General features: G+C 45.9%; 1 protein-coding gene across 2 annotated transcripts in view; it reads right to left on the bottom strand.

Annotated features, from left to right (window-relative positions):
• Positions 1 to 14,445, bottom strand: part of IFT43 (intraflagellar transport 43) — an 80,515-nt gene that overhangs the window by 37,522 nt on the left and 28,548 nt on the right. For both annotated transcript variants that reach the window (XM_007095030.2, XM_015543347.2), the window contains exon 3: positions 13,735 to 13,799. In XM_007095030.2, coding sequence (XP_007095092.1) covers positions 13,735 to 13,799 — 65 coding nt within the window. The remainder of the gene's footprint in view (positions 1 to 13,734; positions 13,800 to 14,445) is intronic.

Genomic DNA, 14,445 nt, shown 5'->3' with positions numbered 1-14,445 from the left:
CAGTTCTTGGAGGGCACTGCAGGGTTAGAAGGAACGATCATTTCCAATGCCTAATTGAACTTAATGACCAGCCTAATTAGGCCTTTTAATGGCAGGACTGGCACGGCCTTGGCTCGTGCCCCTAAGTGCAGGCTGCATCCTCCGTACTCACCTTCCCAGGGCCAGGCGGCTGGCTGGAGCTCCGCTCTGCACACAGGTAGGCCAGAGGAGGTTAAGGGCAAGCATTCGCTCCCTGCCATTCTTCCCACGGGCTGAACATGCTGGAGCTATGTCCAAACAGCCCTCGGGGAACGTCTGCTGGGGGTCTACCACGTGCAAAGGCACGGTATCAGGAGCCAAGGGCATAAAAATGGAAGGAAGCGAGACACAGAGAACAAGAGCATGACCCCGCAGTCAGACTCACCTGGGTTCAAGTCCTGGCTGGTTCCTTACGAGCCATGTGACTTTGAGCAAGTTATTTAACTTTTCTGAACTTCTATTTCCTCATCTGTAAGCTAGGATAATAATAGTACCAGCTCCTGAGGTTGTTTTGAAGATAAAGCAAAACAACTATGCTTAGGACAGTGCCCAGGACAAAAGCCACAATAAATAGTGTGTGTGTGTCTCATCCATTCAACAAGGAGGATGGGCAAGATATGTGGGCTACCCATACACGGGTTCTGCAGTGGGGTCCCGGAAGGCAGAATCCGGATCACAGGGTGAGGCTACAAATTTCCTAAAGACAAGTTGTTGACAAGAAATCAGGGGGTTGGAGCGCCTGGGTGGCTCAGTCGGTTGAGCATCCAACTTCAGTTCAGGTCATGATCTCACGGTTTGTGAGTTCGAGCCTTGAGCTGGGCTCTGTGCTGACAGGTCAGAGCCTGGAGCCTGCTTCGGATTCTGGGTCTCCCTCTCTCTCTGCCCCCCCCCCCCCCCGTGCTCTGTCTCTGTCTCTCAAAAATAAATAAATGTTAAAAATAAATTAAAAAAAAAGAAATCAGGGGGTTGATAATGGCATATAAATTAGAAACAACCTAAATGCCCACCAACAGAGGAATAGTGCGTCCATACCACAGGATAGTAATGTAGCAGTTAGAAAAATAAAGAAAATCTACCTGGACTAAAAGATTTCCAGATGTGCTGTTAGGTGAAAAATGAAAAAAATTTAGGAGCAGAACACCCTTAGCATGATCCTACTTATGTTAAAAAAAATACACACACACACACACACACACACACACACACACACACATAAGCATATCTATTGTATACAATTATATATTGAATATCTGTTATTGGTAAAAAATAACCAAGGAACTGTTACCAGTAGCTACTTCCAGAGAGACGACTAGGCTTGGACAAGATAGCGGCTTCAGGCAAATTTAGCTTTATCTGTCTTGTTTGACTTTTTACGTCATTAAAGTGCTTTTGGCTTGCTCGCACGATTTAAAAAGTCTTTGTAAAAACATATGCTTCCATTGAGTTCCCCACCAATGGAGGGGTTCACACAGACCCTGCACCAACACTGCTAGAGATGCTAGAATTTGGGGTACCTGGGTAGCTTGGTTGGTTGAGCGTCCAACTTCAGCTCAGGTCATGATCTCCCAGTTCCTGAGTTTGAGCCCCACGTTGGGCTTTGCATAGACACCACGGAGCCTGCTTCGGATCCTCTGTCCCCTTCTCTCTCCGCCCCTCCCTGGCTTGTGCTCTCTCAAAAAATAAATTAAAAAAAAGAAGAGGCACTAGAATTTGACAGGAGATGGGATGAAACTGGCTCTAACCTTCTAGCTTCAAACCTCTGCACTGTGTGATAATCCAGAGAGACAAAGGAATACTCCACAGGACGCTGTGGGCGTTTGGGCTGTTGTTATCTAAGGGATACTCCTGTGGGCCTATCATTTCTTTCGTGACCTTCAGAGACCCTTCTGCTTTACAATCCTACCCCCAGCTCTACGAAATGAGCAGCTCTAGTCACAGGAGAACTTGTACTTCTGCAAAATGAGAAATGACAAAGAGCCACAAGTCAAAGCCTTCACTCACAGGACATGTGAAGAACCCACTCTAGAACCACTCCTGGTTTTCAGTTATGAAAATAAAATTCAACAGTAGCTGGACTTGTTAAGAAAAGCTGAGGGCTTGAAAGGAAGCTGAGAGCAGCTTCAGGGGAGGTGGGGGTCAGGGCCTGGACTTTGTAGTCTTTTGGGAGGGCTCCCTACAGGCCACCACACCACACAAGCCTCCCTACAGGTCGCCACACAGGCCGCCACACAGGCCTCCCTACAGGCCGTCACACAGGCAACTCGGAAGCAGTTCCGTCAACCCAAGCCCTTGGAAACAGCCATTGGATGCTGTCTCTCCCCTGGTGCACAAACGTGGGCAACAGGTTTACCTCAAGTCACCGCACGTGCTCCTCCCCTCCTCCCTGGGTGCCAGGTACTCACTTCTGCTCCAGGGAGAGGACGGACTAGGGCCACGTGTCAGGGAGACTGCTCCACTTTTCACAGTGGGGAGTGAGGTGGCCAAATGCTACTCCACGTGGGGCTTACAGGAACAGACTGCTATCACCTTCGATTGGGAGGCACTTGACAGAATTGCAAGATTCCAATTATTTCATATTTAGTCATTTGCATAAGTAAATTGGTTTTGCGACACCAGACGAGCCATCCAGGGCTCTAACCTTTAGCGACTATCACTCAGAACATCTCTGCTTGCTCTGAACGGAACATCACTGGATCAGCCTAAGTGGAAGTGCACGAAAATGCGCCCCCCCCAGAACCTCAAAGAGGAAAAGGCTGATCCATGCTTCGTATCTCTTCCTTAGCCCACGGGGTCTATACGAACCTTACCTCCAGGCTTTATGAGACTTTCCAAAGGGTCATGTGATGGCTAGTACATGAATCAACATCGGAAGTCTGCTTTCCACCTGGGAAAATATCACCCTATTGGCGGCTTATGATTGCTTTTACTGAGATAGGAAACTTTGGAGTACTACGTAGCCCTTAAAAGTGAGGCAGTTCTATTCTGTATTGAGATTCTTAAGGTCACCAAGAAATACTGTCATATGATAAGAGAAAAACGCAGAGGAGATAGGTTACCATTTATGTGAGGGGATAAGAAGATATATTAATCTATATTTTTCGTAAATGCACAGAGTATCTTTGGGAGGATACTGGGAAACAGTCAGTGGCTGCCTCCAGGAAGGGAAACTGAGTGCCTGGGGGCAGGGAAAGAGAGATGTAGCTTCCTACCATTCTTCCTTACCCTTCTGTGCTAGGCATGTTTCTAATGTATTTAAAATAAATATAATTAAGGCTCACTAGGAGTTCTAATGTCTCAAAAGATGACACGGGGTTATACAAGGAACTCAGACGCAGGAATGTGTGAAGGGGGACGTTAGTAAGGACCTCACTGCTGTGTGCTGCAGGGCCGAGTGGGAAAGAGCAGCTCTGCTAAGTCCTGTCATATCTGCCCATTATTCTTGCTCCTTTCCACCTACCGGCCACCAAGGCAAATGCAATCTACCAAAACGGAACAAGTGTGTGAAGACAGGAAAGGCCTAAGGATAGAGTGAGCTCGGCACAGTCCACACTTTCCACTACTTCAGGGAGGAGACTTCTTTTTGGTGAGTTATTTCAACGAACACGGTCCAGGTGTTCTTTCCTCTTCAGATCCTACTGAACATACTGGATTTCTAGCAACAAACAATGCAATTAAATTCTAATTAAAAAAAAAAACAAAAACAGGGGCGCCCGGGTGTCTTGGTCGGTTAAGCAGCCAACTTCGGCTCGGGTCATGATCTCGCGGTTTGTGGGTTCGAGCCCCGCGTCGGGCTCTGTGCTGACAGCTCAGAGCCTGGAGCCTGCTTCGGATTCTGTGTCTCCCTCTCTCTCTCTGCCCCTCCCCTGCTCATGCTCTGTCTTTCAAAAAATGAAAAAAATGCTAAAAACATTAAAACAAACAAACAACAACAACTGTGAATTCTCCAAGTTCAGTTACAATGGAAATGTATGCAGACCTTCCTTTATCAGCTCTCTGTCCAGGCTCTGAATGTAAGTGGAGAGCAAAGCCAGCAATGACTCTTCGGGGAGCCTACACAGAACAAGCAAATGTGCGGTGTACATTTAAGCCATCTGTTGTTGCTGAGCCCCGAGGCTACCTTTTCTGAATCTGCTGTATCTTGCAGGCCCTACAGAGGAGACGTGTAAATGTAGAAGAAAGCACGTGATAGAAAGTTGTGACAACTATGCAGGGGGCTCTTGTGGGCATCTCCAGGGACAAGGCACCTGAGCCCTGGATACAGCCGCTGGAAATGGGTGCACGATTCGCTACTGAGGACTTTCCCTTCTTACCACTTCACATGCGACGGCCTCATCCGATTTCACCCAATCGTAGACATTCTTCTCTAATGGCCGACCTCACTGAGAACCAAGTAACTGTTCACCCACGGTGCCCAGGACCCCTGGTCCAGCCATACCGATTCTGGGTTTGCTGTGACTGAGGACTGCAGGTGGAAAATAAATTCTCCGTACTTCTAATCCGTTTTGTTTTTCTTGAAAAACTAAATAAACAATATTATGCTTACTGATGAAATCTGAAGGTCAAGGATTAAGATCTTTTACTTCGGTGGACCGAGGGATACTTGGTCTCTTTTTAATTACTGTCTAAAACTCACTCACCGATCAACTGTGTACTGAGCACCTGAATGTGCCAGGCACTACAGACTCAGAAGCAAAAAATATGGGCAAAAGTCTCTTGTAAAGTAACTGTTTACTAGTTACTACTAATGCGAAAGCAGAGGCAGCTGCAGCTCTCTCACAGTTCAGGAAAAGAGAAAAACTCAAAATAAACAGAGAATGAGAAAGAGCCATGGGGGGTAAAACATTACCCGGCAAGGTGTTTGATGTACTACCCTTCCAACTTTCCTACAGGTTTGAAACTTTTTGAAATAAAGATTGGAGGGAGCAAGGAGGCAGGATTATAAACTGTGTTTCAGGCAGCCAGATAATCGGCAAGAGAAAGTTCTTTATACAAGAAGTTTTGTTAAGGGGAAATTGGAGAATCACCACTTGACATCCTTCGATTGAAATCGTGGCTCTAGGCAACGATCCCCAATGGACACCGTGGCCTCTAGGTAGGAGTCTGGTGGGCAATGTGAAATGGGGGGCACGCCCCTGACCCCGCTGATCAATTGCAGCCTCGTGTCACGTGGACCGCCCGCACACCTGCTCCTCTCATGCCTGCCCGTGCCTTCGGATGTGATGTCGCAGTGTGGGCACAGCACCACTTGCCAAGTATTCCTGCCAAAACAGTGAGCCTGGATGTAACCTGCAGTTAATCTAGATCTAACTATCGGCTTCACAAGGAACATGAAGGACAGAGGAGCAAGCTAAACACCATGAGCAGGAAGCAATGAGCCAAATCCTGAAGGTGGGACATTCTATGAGACAAGTCTCCCCCCACCCCCACAAAAAAAAAAAAATCAATGGCATGGGGGATAAAAGGGAGGTGGGGGGCATGTTGCAGAATGCAAGGAAGACTAAAGACATCTGGTAACTAGATATAAGGTGTAGACCTTGATTTGCCTTCTTACAATCCAACTGTAAAACAACATCTTTGAGACAATGGAAATATCTGAGTATATGAGATGGCATTAAGGAATCATTTTTAATTTCGGAAAACATGATAATGGGATGGCAGTTAATAAACAAAAACAGTCCTTATCAGTTAATAAAAATTACCTGCAGCAGGAGAGGAAGGAGGGAGGGGAAACAATGACATTCTTTCTATGTTGTCAAGCTTCTCTAATTATCCTTGACCTCGTAGACGATAAAAGATTTTTCGCACCCATATGTGTACCTTCTTAAGACTAAATAACTACATCATATATACATCCATATACATATATCGACATAAAACCCAGTACTATATATATATGTGTGTGTGTGTGTACGTAGATATACATACACACACACACACACACACACACACACACACACACACACACACACACATATATTTCCTTCATCTTTCTCAAAACTTAAAATACTTAAAACTCGGGGTGCCTGGGTGGCTCAGTCCGTTAAGCATCTGACTTTGGCTCAGGTCATAATCTCATGGTTTGTGGGTTCCAGCCCTGCATCAGGCTCGCTGCTGTCAGCACAGAGCCTGCTTTGGATCCTCTGTCCCCCGCCCCTCCCTCCCTCTCAAAAATAGATAAACATTAAAAAAAAAAAACCACTTAAAACTGTCATTTTAGTGGAAACCTGAGGTGACAGACAAGACTGCTCATGATTACACGCGACCGGCCTCGGGGCCCTGGCAACTCTGGGTCTGGCCCAGAGGCAGAGCACAAGCATCTGGGCACACCTGTGCTCCCAGTGCAGCCCAGGGCACACCAGTGGTGAAATTCCAGCTAACCTACCCTCCAGGCTAAGAAACTGACTTCTGTGGGACTAGAAAGCCTGTTACGATGCTGGTGTGAGAGGACAAAACGTGTTTGCAACTGTGCTTATAGACCTAGGTGCCCGGCAGCTCTGAGTTTTTGCCTTTCACACTTTTGTAGCTTAGTAAGAATGAACTATTCCCTGCTAACACCAAGGTAGAGAGACTCCGGTATGGCAATGACACAGAGAGAGAGAGGACAGAAGCCCTTTAGTATTCTTGGAACATCTATGCCATTAAAGAGAGAGAGAGAGAGAGAGGGAGAGAGAGAGAGAGAGAGAGGGAGGGAGGGAAGGAGGAGGGAAGGGGGCAACCTCAGGACCAGCACTCGGCTGTTCTCCCGCCATCTTGATGTCCTTGACGCGTGCAGATGGTGTGGAAGGGCTGGCACCAGAACAGCCCAGGAGAAGGAATGAGCGGCCAATGGAGATTTATGTGAGGAGAGTGAGATGGACAAGGTAAAATTGTCAGGAGGAGTTGTTAGAAAGTAAAATATATTGTGACAATTCCACTCCTGCCGTTCATCAATAAACTGACAGATCATTTAGTGTCAATTAGGAGTGATAGATGGACAAGTCCCCATGATCCTGGGCCAAAATTAATGGCTGGGAGGGAGAGGGTGATTGAAAATGACGGCTGACATTGAGAGCAAAGTCCTGAAAGTCCCTGAGGGGCCATTACTTGCCTCATTCCCTTGCAGATCAATGCAGGGACAAACCCAAAAACAGACACTTTGAGACAAAACTTAATCACTCTACCTTTCCTTCCTCTCTTTACCAAGTCCGGTTGCCTCTTGTTCAGCTCTGTTCTCCATGGCCAAGTCAGCGACCCACAGGCCATGAGGGCCCCACCTCAGGCAACTTCAGAGCTCAGGACAGCCTGGCTCCAAGATGGAATCTTCGGCATGGCTGTGACTGTGGTGCCGGGAGAAGGGAAAGGTAGTGATCCCAGGTCCCATGGAATTCCTGAATACAGCCCTTTCCTGTGGCTCAGGAGTGAGCACATGAGTTCCGGCACCAACATCTCTAGCCAGTGTGGTGGTTGACGCACGCTCTGCTCTCTACCTTGGGCGGTGTTGACGTAAATAAAATAATCCCAGAAATTCGTATCCCTTGACTATGAGCTCCCGGATCGTATCTGGAAATAGGTCTTCTACTTCCCACTGGCAACAACAGAGCTGTAGACCTCTGTCAGCCTCACTTTCCACCTCCTTCCCTTGTAGAGGGATATCTACCTTAGAGAATGGAACCTACCCAAGAGAGTTGGTGTAATGCACATATAAGGGGCAGCTATGGACTGAATGTTTGTGTCCCCCCACAAATTCACATGTTGAAACCCTAATCTCTATTGTGACAGTGTTTGAAGGTGGGTCTTTTGGGAGCTAATCAGAGTCAGATGAAGTCATGAGGGTAGAGCCCCCAGGATGGGATTGGTACTTTTATAAAATGAGGAGAAACACAAGACCTGCCTCTCTCTGTGTGCACACAGCGAGGAAGGCCACGTAAGGATATATCCAGAAACAGGGCCCTCAGTGAGGACCAGACCATGCTGGCAACTTGATCTCAGACTTCTAGCCTCCAGAACTAGAAATAAACGTGAGAAATAAACGTGTGCTGTTTAAGCCACCCGGTCAAGGGCATTCTGTTCTAGCAGCCTGAACTGAATCCATGCCATTATTATTATCCTTTCAGAAGAACTTAAGTCGAGTATTTCCAGTGTGAATTTTCTACTCTAAGCAGACTGACAGTAAGGTTACTGCCCCCCCAACACTTCTGCCTACATGTCCTTGAACTACAGTGCTCTCCTCCTGATCCTCTTTGTGCGTGAGAATCCACCCAGTGAGACCCCCATCTCCTCTGCAAGGGACCCTGACCGCTGTGATTACTCTCTTCTCTGAGGTCACATCACCGGTGTTAGCCAGTCTGTTTCTCACTTGCGATGTGCTCCTTTCACCATTTTTGTGAATGAAAATGCCTGACCCTGCAATTTGAACGGAAGCTCTTGCAGGGCAGGGGGCACTCTGTACTCCCTGGGGTGCCCTGCAGGAGCCCCTGTTTTCCGACCCGAACAGGCAGCTCCTCAATGTAGCCCAAGAACGGCCTCTCTCACCCTTAGTCAGTGCCCATCCTCTTCCTGCCTCACATCTACTCTGCCTGCCTCCCGAGACTAGCTCTCCTTTGCTCCAGTGAACTCAACAGTGTACCTTTCTACTTTGAAAAAAGAAGAAAACCAAGAGGCCAATCCAAAATGAACTTCCCCCAATTCCCTACTCCCTGAATTCTTCTTGATCGCTTACCCAACTTTTCCAAGCTCCCTATCTTGGAGGAAAAACATCCTCGCCTCCTTCTGTCCAAGGTTAATTAATCTCTCTTGGAAGGTCCTATCCTTCCAAGGATCTGCTTGGTCAAATCCCTATTTCACCTGCAGTCACTCTTTCCCCACGTATTACACACATCGTTCTCAACACAAACCACTCCCAAATACCGTCCCATTATCTCCTTTCTTTCTCAGGGAAGGAGACCAGATCACCATTTCCGCCCCCATTCCTTTTCAGCCCATCATCTGGCTTCTGCCCCAGTGCAAATCACAGTACCACTTTTTCAAAGGTCCCTAGTAACCTCCAAACAGCCAAATCCAAGGCTCCATCCTTGACTTCTATTTGCGTAGATGATCCAAGTTGCACCTCTCCTTTGACGTCCCTTCCAGCCTCCCAAACTGTGGAAATTATCTATGTGGACCACCACCAGCCTACGAATCAGGTTTCTCCTGCATTCCCTATCTGACGGCACCACTACCCAACCAGCCATCAAAGCGAGGCGCCTTGTGGTGACCCTCCCCTCCTCCCTCCTTTGCCCTACCTCCGACCAATGGCACGTCCGTGAACTCTATCTCCGAAACGTCTCCAAAGCTCCTCTCCTCTCCGTGCTCACACCAGTGCCCTAGTTCAGCTCTTATCTTCCTTCATACAGACTAGTACCTTCCCCAAAGCGGCTCCAACCTTTCAGACCTCCACTTTCCACACTGATAGCAGAGTGGCTCGATCTGATAGCAAAAACACTGATGCGATCACTCATATGTTCAATAAACAGTCACTGAGCACTTACTATGGACCAGCACTATTCGAGGTACTGGGCATAGGTAAATCAGAGTATGTCTCCTCTCAAGAAGTTTATATCACAGTAGAGAGAAAAAGGTAACATATCCACGTGTACACAAACACACACACGCACATGTATGCATATATGTCACATGCTGGCACATAAAGCAAGAGATGGGAACACAGAGTGACCAGGGTGCTACTTTATATAAAGTGAGGTCAGGTAGAGCCTTGTAAGCCATGGTAAAAGCTTTGTGATGTACTTTGACTATGGGGAATACCACTGGAGAGTTCTCAACAGACGTGAAATGATCTCACTTATGCTTTAAAAAAGTCACTCTGCCTCTGTAGAGATAAGACGGAGGGAGGCAAGGATGAAGGGAGGAGACCAGTCAGGACGTTCTCACTTGAGTCAATGCTAAAAATGACGGTGACTGTAGCCAAGCACTGGCAGGACACACAGCAGATGTATTTCATCTGTAGACCTGAGCCAGTTTGCTGACAGACTGAACATGAGTTGAGACCAAGAGAAGGGTCCAAGAGGATTCCAAAGTTTATGGCCTGGGAAATGGGGAAGAGAAGAGTCACCATTTACGGAGATGTGAGGGAAACTCTGGGAGGTACAGGTTAGGGGATGGGATGGAAGGGGCGGCAATGAAGAGGACTGATTCAGACGTGCTATGACCGAGTTGTGTCTTCAAGTAGAAACATCACGTGGATAACTGGATGTTCAGGGAAAGGCCTGGAGGGATATATATTTTGAAGTCGTCACTGTGAAGGTGATAGTAAAACTCCCGAGACTGGGTTGAGATCGTGCAAGAGTGAGGGTTGACGCCGAAGAGAGGAGGTTCGAGGAGGAGGCCTGGGCCCCCCAGCAGCTTCAGGACTAGGCCACAGACCAAGGAGCCACACAAGACAATACACTGAGAAGTAACATACGAAATGGAAAAGCATCTTTTTCCAAGAGCAAGCTGATCTGATCTGGAACAATCTTTAATACGTACACTGATACATTCACTTAATAGATCCATTTTTGAGATTCTCTTTTGTTCTCTAAGGAGCAGATACAGGATTTGTCTCATCTCCATACTTCAAAATAAATTCCAGCTATTACAAGCACTAAAATCCCCTAATAGCTTAGAAAAATGGGGCTACTCTCTAAGACTCTCACTAATACTGCAGCGTTACCTCCTTGTTCTCGGTTAGCACTGAAAAGTAGTGCTGTGTTCCATAACGCAAAGAGCGTGGCATCTACTGGCGTACGGACAGACAGAAAGTCCACCGGAACAGAGTAACAGGTCCAAAAGGAGACTCAGGTACAAAGACGGAGACTATGATAAAGATGGGTTCTAAATTCCCTGGAGAAAGATGCATTTTTAAATAAACGGCGGGCGTGGGCAATAGCCACTTCAAAAAAGATTAAAACTGAATCCATGCTTTATATGGTAGGCTAGAATTAATTCCAAACAGATAAGAGATCTGAATTTTTAAAATGAAAGGGTGTGGCTGTGTTCTGATAAGACATGATCTATGAAAACTGGCAGCTAGCCTGTGGGTCAAAGTTTGCTGAATCCTAATGTATAGAAACAAAGAAGAATAAATTAAAATTGCATATGTGTGTGTTTAATTCTGCAAAAGCAAGAAAAAGACAAGATAGGAAGGACAGACCAGAAACTAATACAGAGGTTACTGGATGGGATGGATGGGAATGAGGAGGAGGGAATAAGGATGGGAGTGAGGCATCTCTGAGTACGTGTTTCTATGCCACTTTGATATGATAAGAAGTATACAAAATCACCTGTTCTTGCCCGAAACCTACAATTTGAACCTAAGCATGAGGAACCAATCAGAGAAAACCAGAATGTATGACATTCTGTAAGACAACTGGCCTGGACTCCTCAAAAAAGTCTGGGAGAACGGGGGAGGAATTGGAATTATTTCAGATCAAGAGAGAGATTTTAGAGAAGATAAATTTATCTTTAACTGCACTTATCCGGATAGATTTAAATAAAAATGATTTTAGATAAAGAGGCAGAACGACTCAACACAATGTGTGAACTCTGACAGGATCCTGGAGCCATAAAAGACATTTGGAGACAACTGGGTAAATTTAAATATAAACTATATACTAACTGTTAATTCATTATGAAATTACTTGGATATGATAATCATACTGTGATTATCTGGAGAATGTCCTTAATCTTGAGAGATGCATGCTGAAGTATTTAGAGGTGAAATGTCATGATGTCTGCAACTTGTTTTCAAATGATTCAGAGGGGGAAACGTGTGTGTGTGTGTGTGTGTGTGTGTGTGTGTGTGTGTGTGTAAATGAAGGGAGGAAAAGAATTAGAAAAATATATACTTTGAAGGCAATAAGTGCTGAAGGAAATTTCTCAACAAGAGTAACATCTGGGGGGCCTGGGGTGCTCAGTCAGTTAAGCAACTGGCTCTTGATTTTGGTTCTGGTCACGATCTTACAGTTTGTGACATCCAGCCCCACATTGGGCTCTGTGCTGACGGCACAGAGCCTGCTTGGGATTCTCTGTCTCCCTCTCTCTCTGCCCCTCCTGCGTTCTCTCTCTCTCCCTCTCAAAAATAAATAAATAACCTTAAAAAAAAAAAAAGAGTCATGTCTGTGTTTCAAGAAAAAGAAATTCCTTTTCCAAGTATAAATCAAATAGTTAAACTTGAAAGCTGGCCATCCTGCTGGTGTAGTAAATATTTTTTTTCTGGTTTACTTCCCATCAAAGACTTAGTGCAAGGAATTAGAGACCAAAGTAGTTTGTAATCCTGCAATTACTAACCAGCCATTCCATTCTGTTTAGAAAGTTACTTTAAGAACACAGAACGAGGGTCAAAAGGTACAAACTTCCAGTTATATAATGACTTAAGTCATGAAGATGGAATGTAAGCGTGGTGACTACAGTTAATAACACTGTATTGCAGGGGGCGCCTGGGTAGTTAAACGTCCAACTTCGGCTCAGGTCATGATCTCACAGTCCATGGGTTCGAGCCCCGCGTGGGGCTCTGTGTTGATGGCTCAGAGCCTGGAGCCCGCTTCGGATTCTGTGTCTCCCTCTCTCTGTGCCCCTCCCCTGCTCACATGGTGTGTGTGTCTTTCTCTCTCAAAAGTAAATAAACATTAAAATATATATACTGTATTGTATATTTGAAAGTTGCCAAGAGAGTGGATCTTAAAAGTTTTCAGCACGAGAAAAAAAATTTTTGTAACTACGTATGGTGACGAATGTTAACTTGTACATTGTGGTGATCATGTAGCAATAGATACAAATATCGAATCATTATGTTGTTTACATGAAACCAATATAATGTGTGTCGATTATACCTCCATTTAAAAAAAATTTTTTTTAATGTTTTATCTATTTTTGAGAGACAGCGTAAGCAGGGGAAGGACAGCAAGAGAGGGAGACGGAGGATCTGAGGCCGGCTCTGTCCTGATAGCAGCTAGCAACTCACGAACTGCGAGATCGTGACCTGAGCTGAACTCAGATGTTCAACCGACTGAGCCGCCCAGGCGCCCCCCTCCATTTTTTAAGAAAAGAACACAGAGGGGCGCCTGGGCGGCTCAGTCGGTTGAGCGTCCGACTTCGGCTCGGGTCATGATCTTGCGGCTCGTGAGTTCGAGCCCCGCGTCGGGCTCTGTGCTACCGGCTCAGAGCCTGGAGCCTGCTTCAGATTCTGTCTCCCTCTCTCTCTGTCCCTCCCCCGCTCTCTCACTCTCTCAAAAATAAACAAACATTTAAAACAAAACAAATGAAATAAAACAAAAAGAACACAGAATGCCACATATGGATGAACTTTGAAAACGTCAAGCCAAGTGAAAAGTCAGTCACAGAGGACCACATGAGGTACGATTCCATTTATGCAAAATGTCCAGAACAGGCAAGTCACAGAGATAGAAAGCAGAATGGTGGCTGCCTAGGGTTGGGGATGTTGGGGGGCGGAGGGCATGGGAAATAACTCTAATGGGTACCAGGTTTCTTTAAAGGGGTAGGTGATGAAAATGTTCTAAAACTGACGGAGGTGCTGGTAGCACAACTCTGTTAAAGGCACCAGGAAGGACTGAACTGTCCATTTTAAATGGCGAATTACACGGAATTGGAATTACACCTCAATCAAGTTGTTATAAAAACTGAAAGAAAAAAACCCACAAGAGCAAAATGCCCACCTCCACCCTCACGAGCTGCCACACTTACTTTGAAGCCTTCGTGGAATCATCGGCCCAGCCTCCTTGCCTGCGCGGCGGCTTGGGAGGGGGAGCCTAAAAGGGAAGGAGAAGCCACAATAACAGTCGCTCACCATTGACATTCAAGCATGCAGTGGATGAGGTTAAGGCCACCTAAACCAATATTCTGCCTATCGAAATCTTTCAAATAAAAATACAGTAGCCTTTCTAATTTACTTTCAAAATCTGGGTGCTTTCATGCCCTTCTGTGGGTATATAAAAAAGCAAGATCTATAGGGCAATTTGGCAAAGCTTAGTGAAAGCCTTAGAAACACTTCATACTTTTTAATCCAGTGATTCTAATCCAAGGAATTTATCCCAAAGAAAGAATCAGAGAGAGAGAGACCTAGTGTCATTTCTGAATCGTAAAAAATTCAAAACCAAAACAGACAGTAATAAGAAATGAAGTAAATCATGGAATACACACATGAAGATACTATGTAATAATGAAGAACATGGTAAAAAAAGGATACTTCATGATATGACAATATTCAGTATATATTAACTTTTAAAAAACATGTTGCAGGGGCGCCTGGGTGGCTCAGTTGGTTAAGTGTCCAATTTTGGCTCAGGTCATGATCTCACGGTTGGTGGGTTTGAGCCTTGCGTCGGGCTCTGTGCTGACAGCTCGGAGCCTGGAACCTGCTTCGGATTCTGTGCCTCCCTCTCTCTCTGCCCCTCC

Source organism: Panthera tigris, chromosome B3, assembly GCF_018350195.1.
Source record: "Panthera tigris isolate Pti1 chromosome B3, P.tigris_Pti1_mat1.1, whole genome shotgun sequence".
Taxonomy (NCBI): domain Eukaryota; kingdom Metazoa; phylum Chordata; class Mammalia; order Carnivora; family Felidae; genus Panthera; species Panthera tigris.
This window is presented reverse-complemented; position numbering and strand designations above follow the sequence as displayed.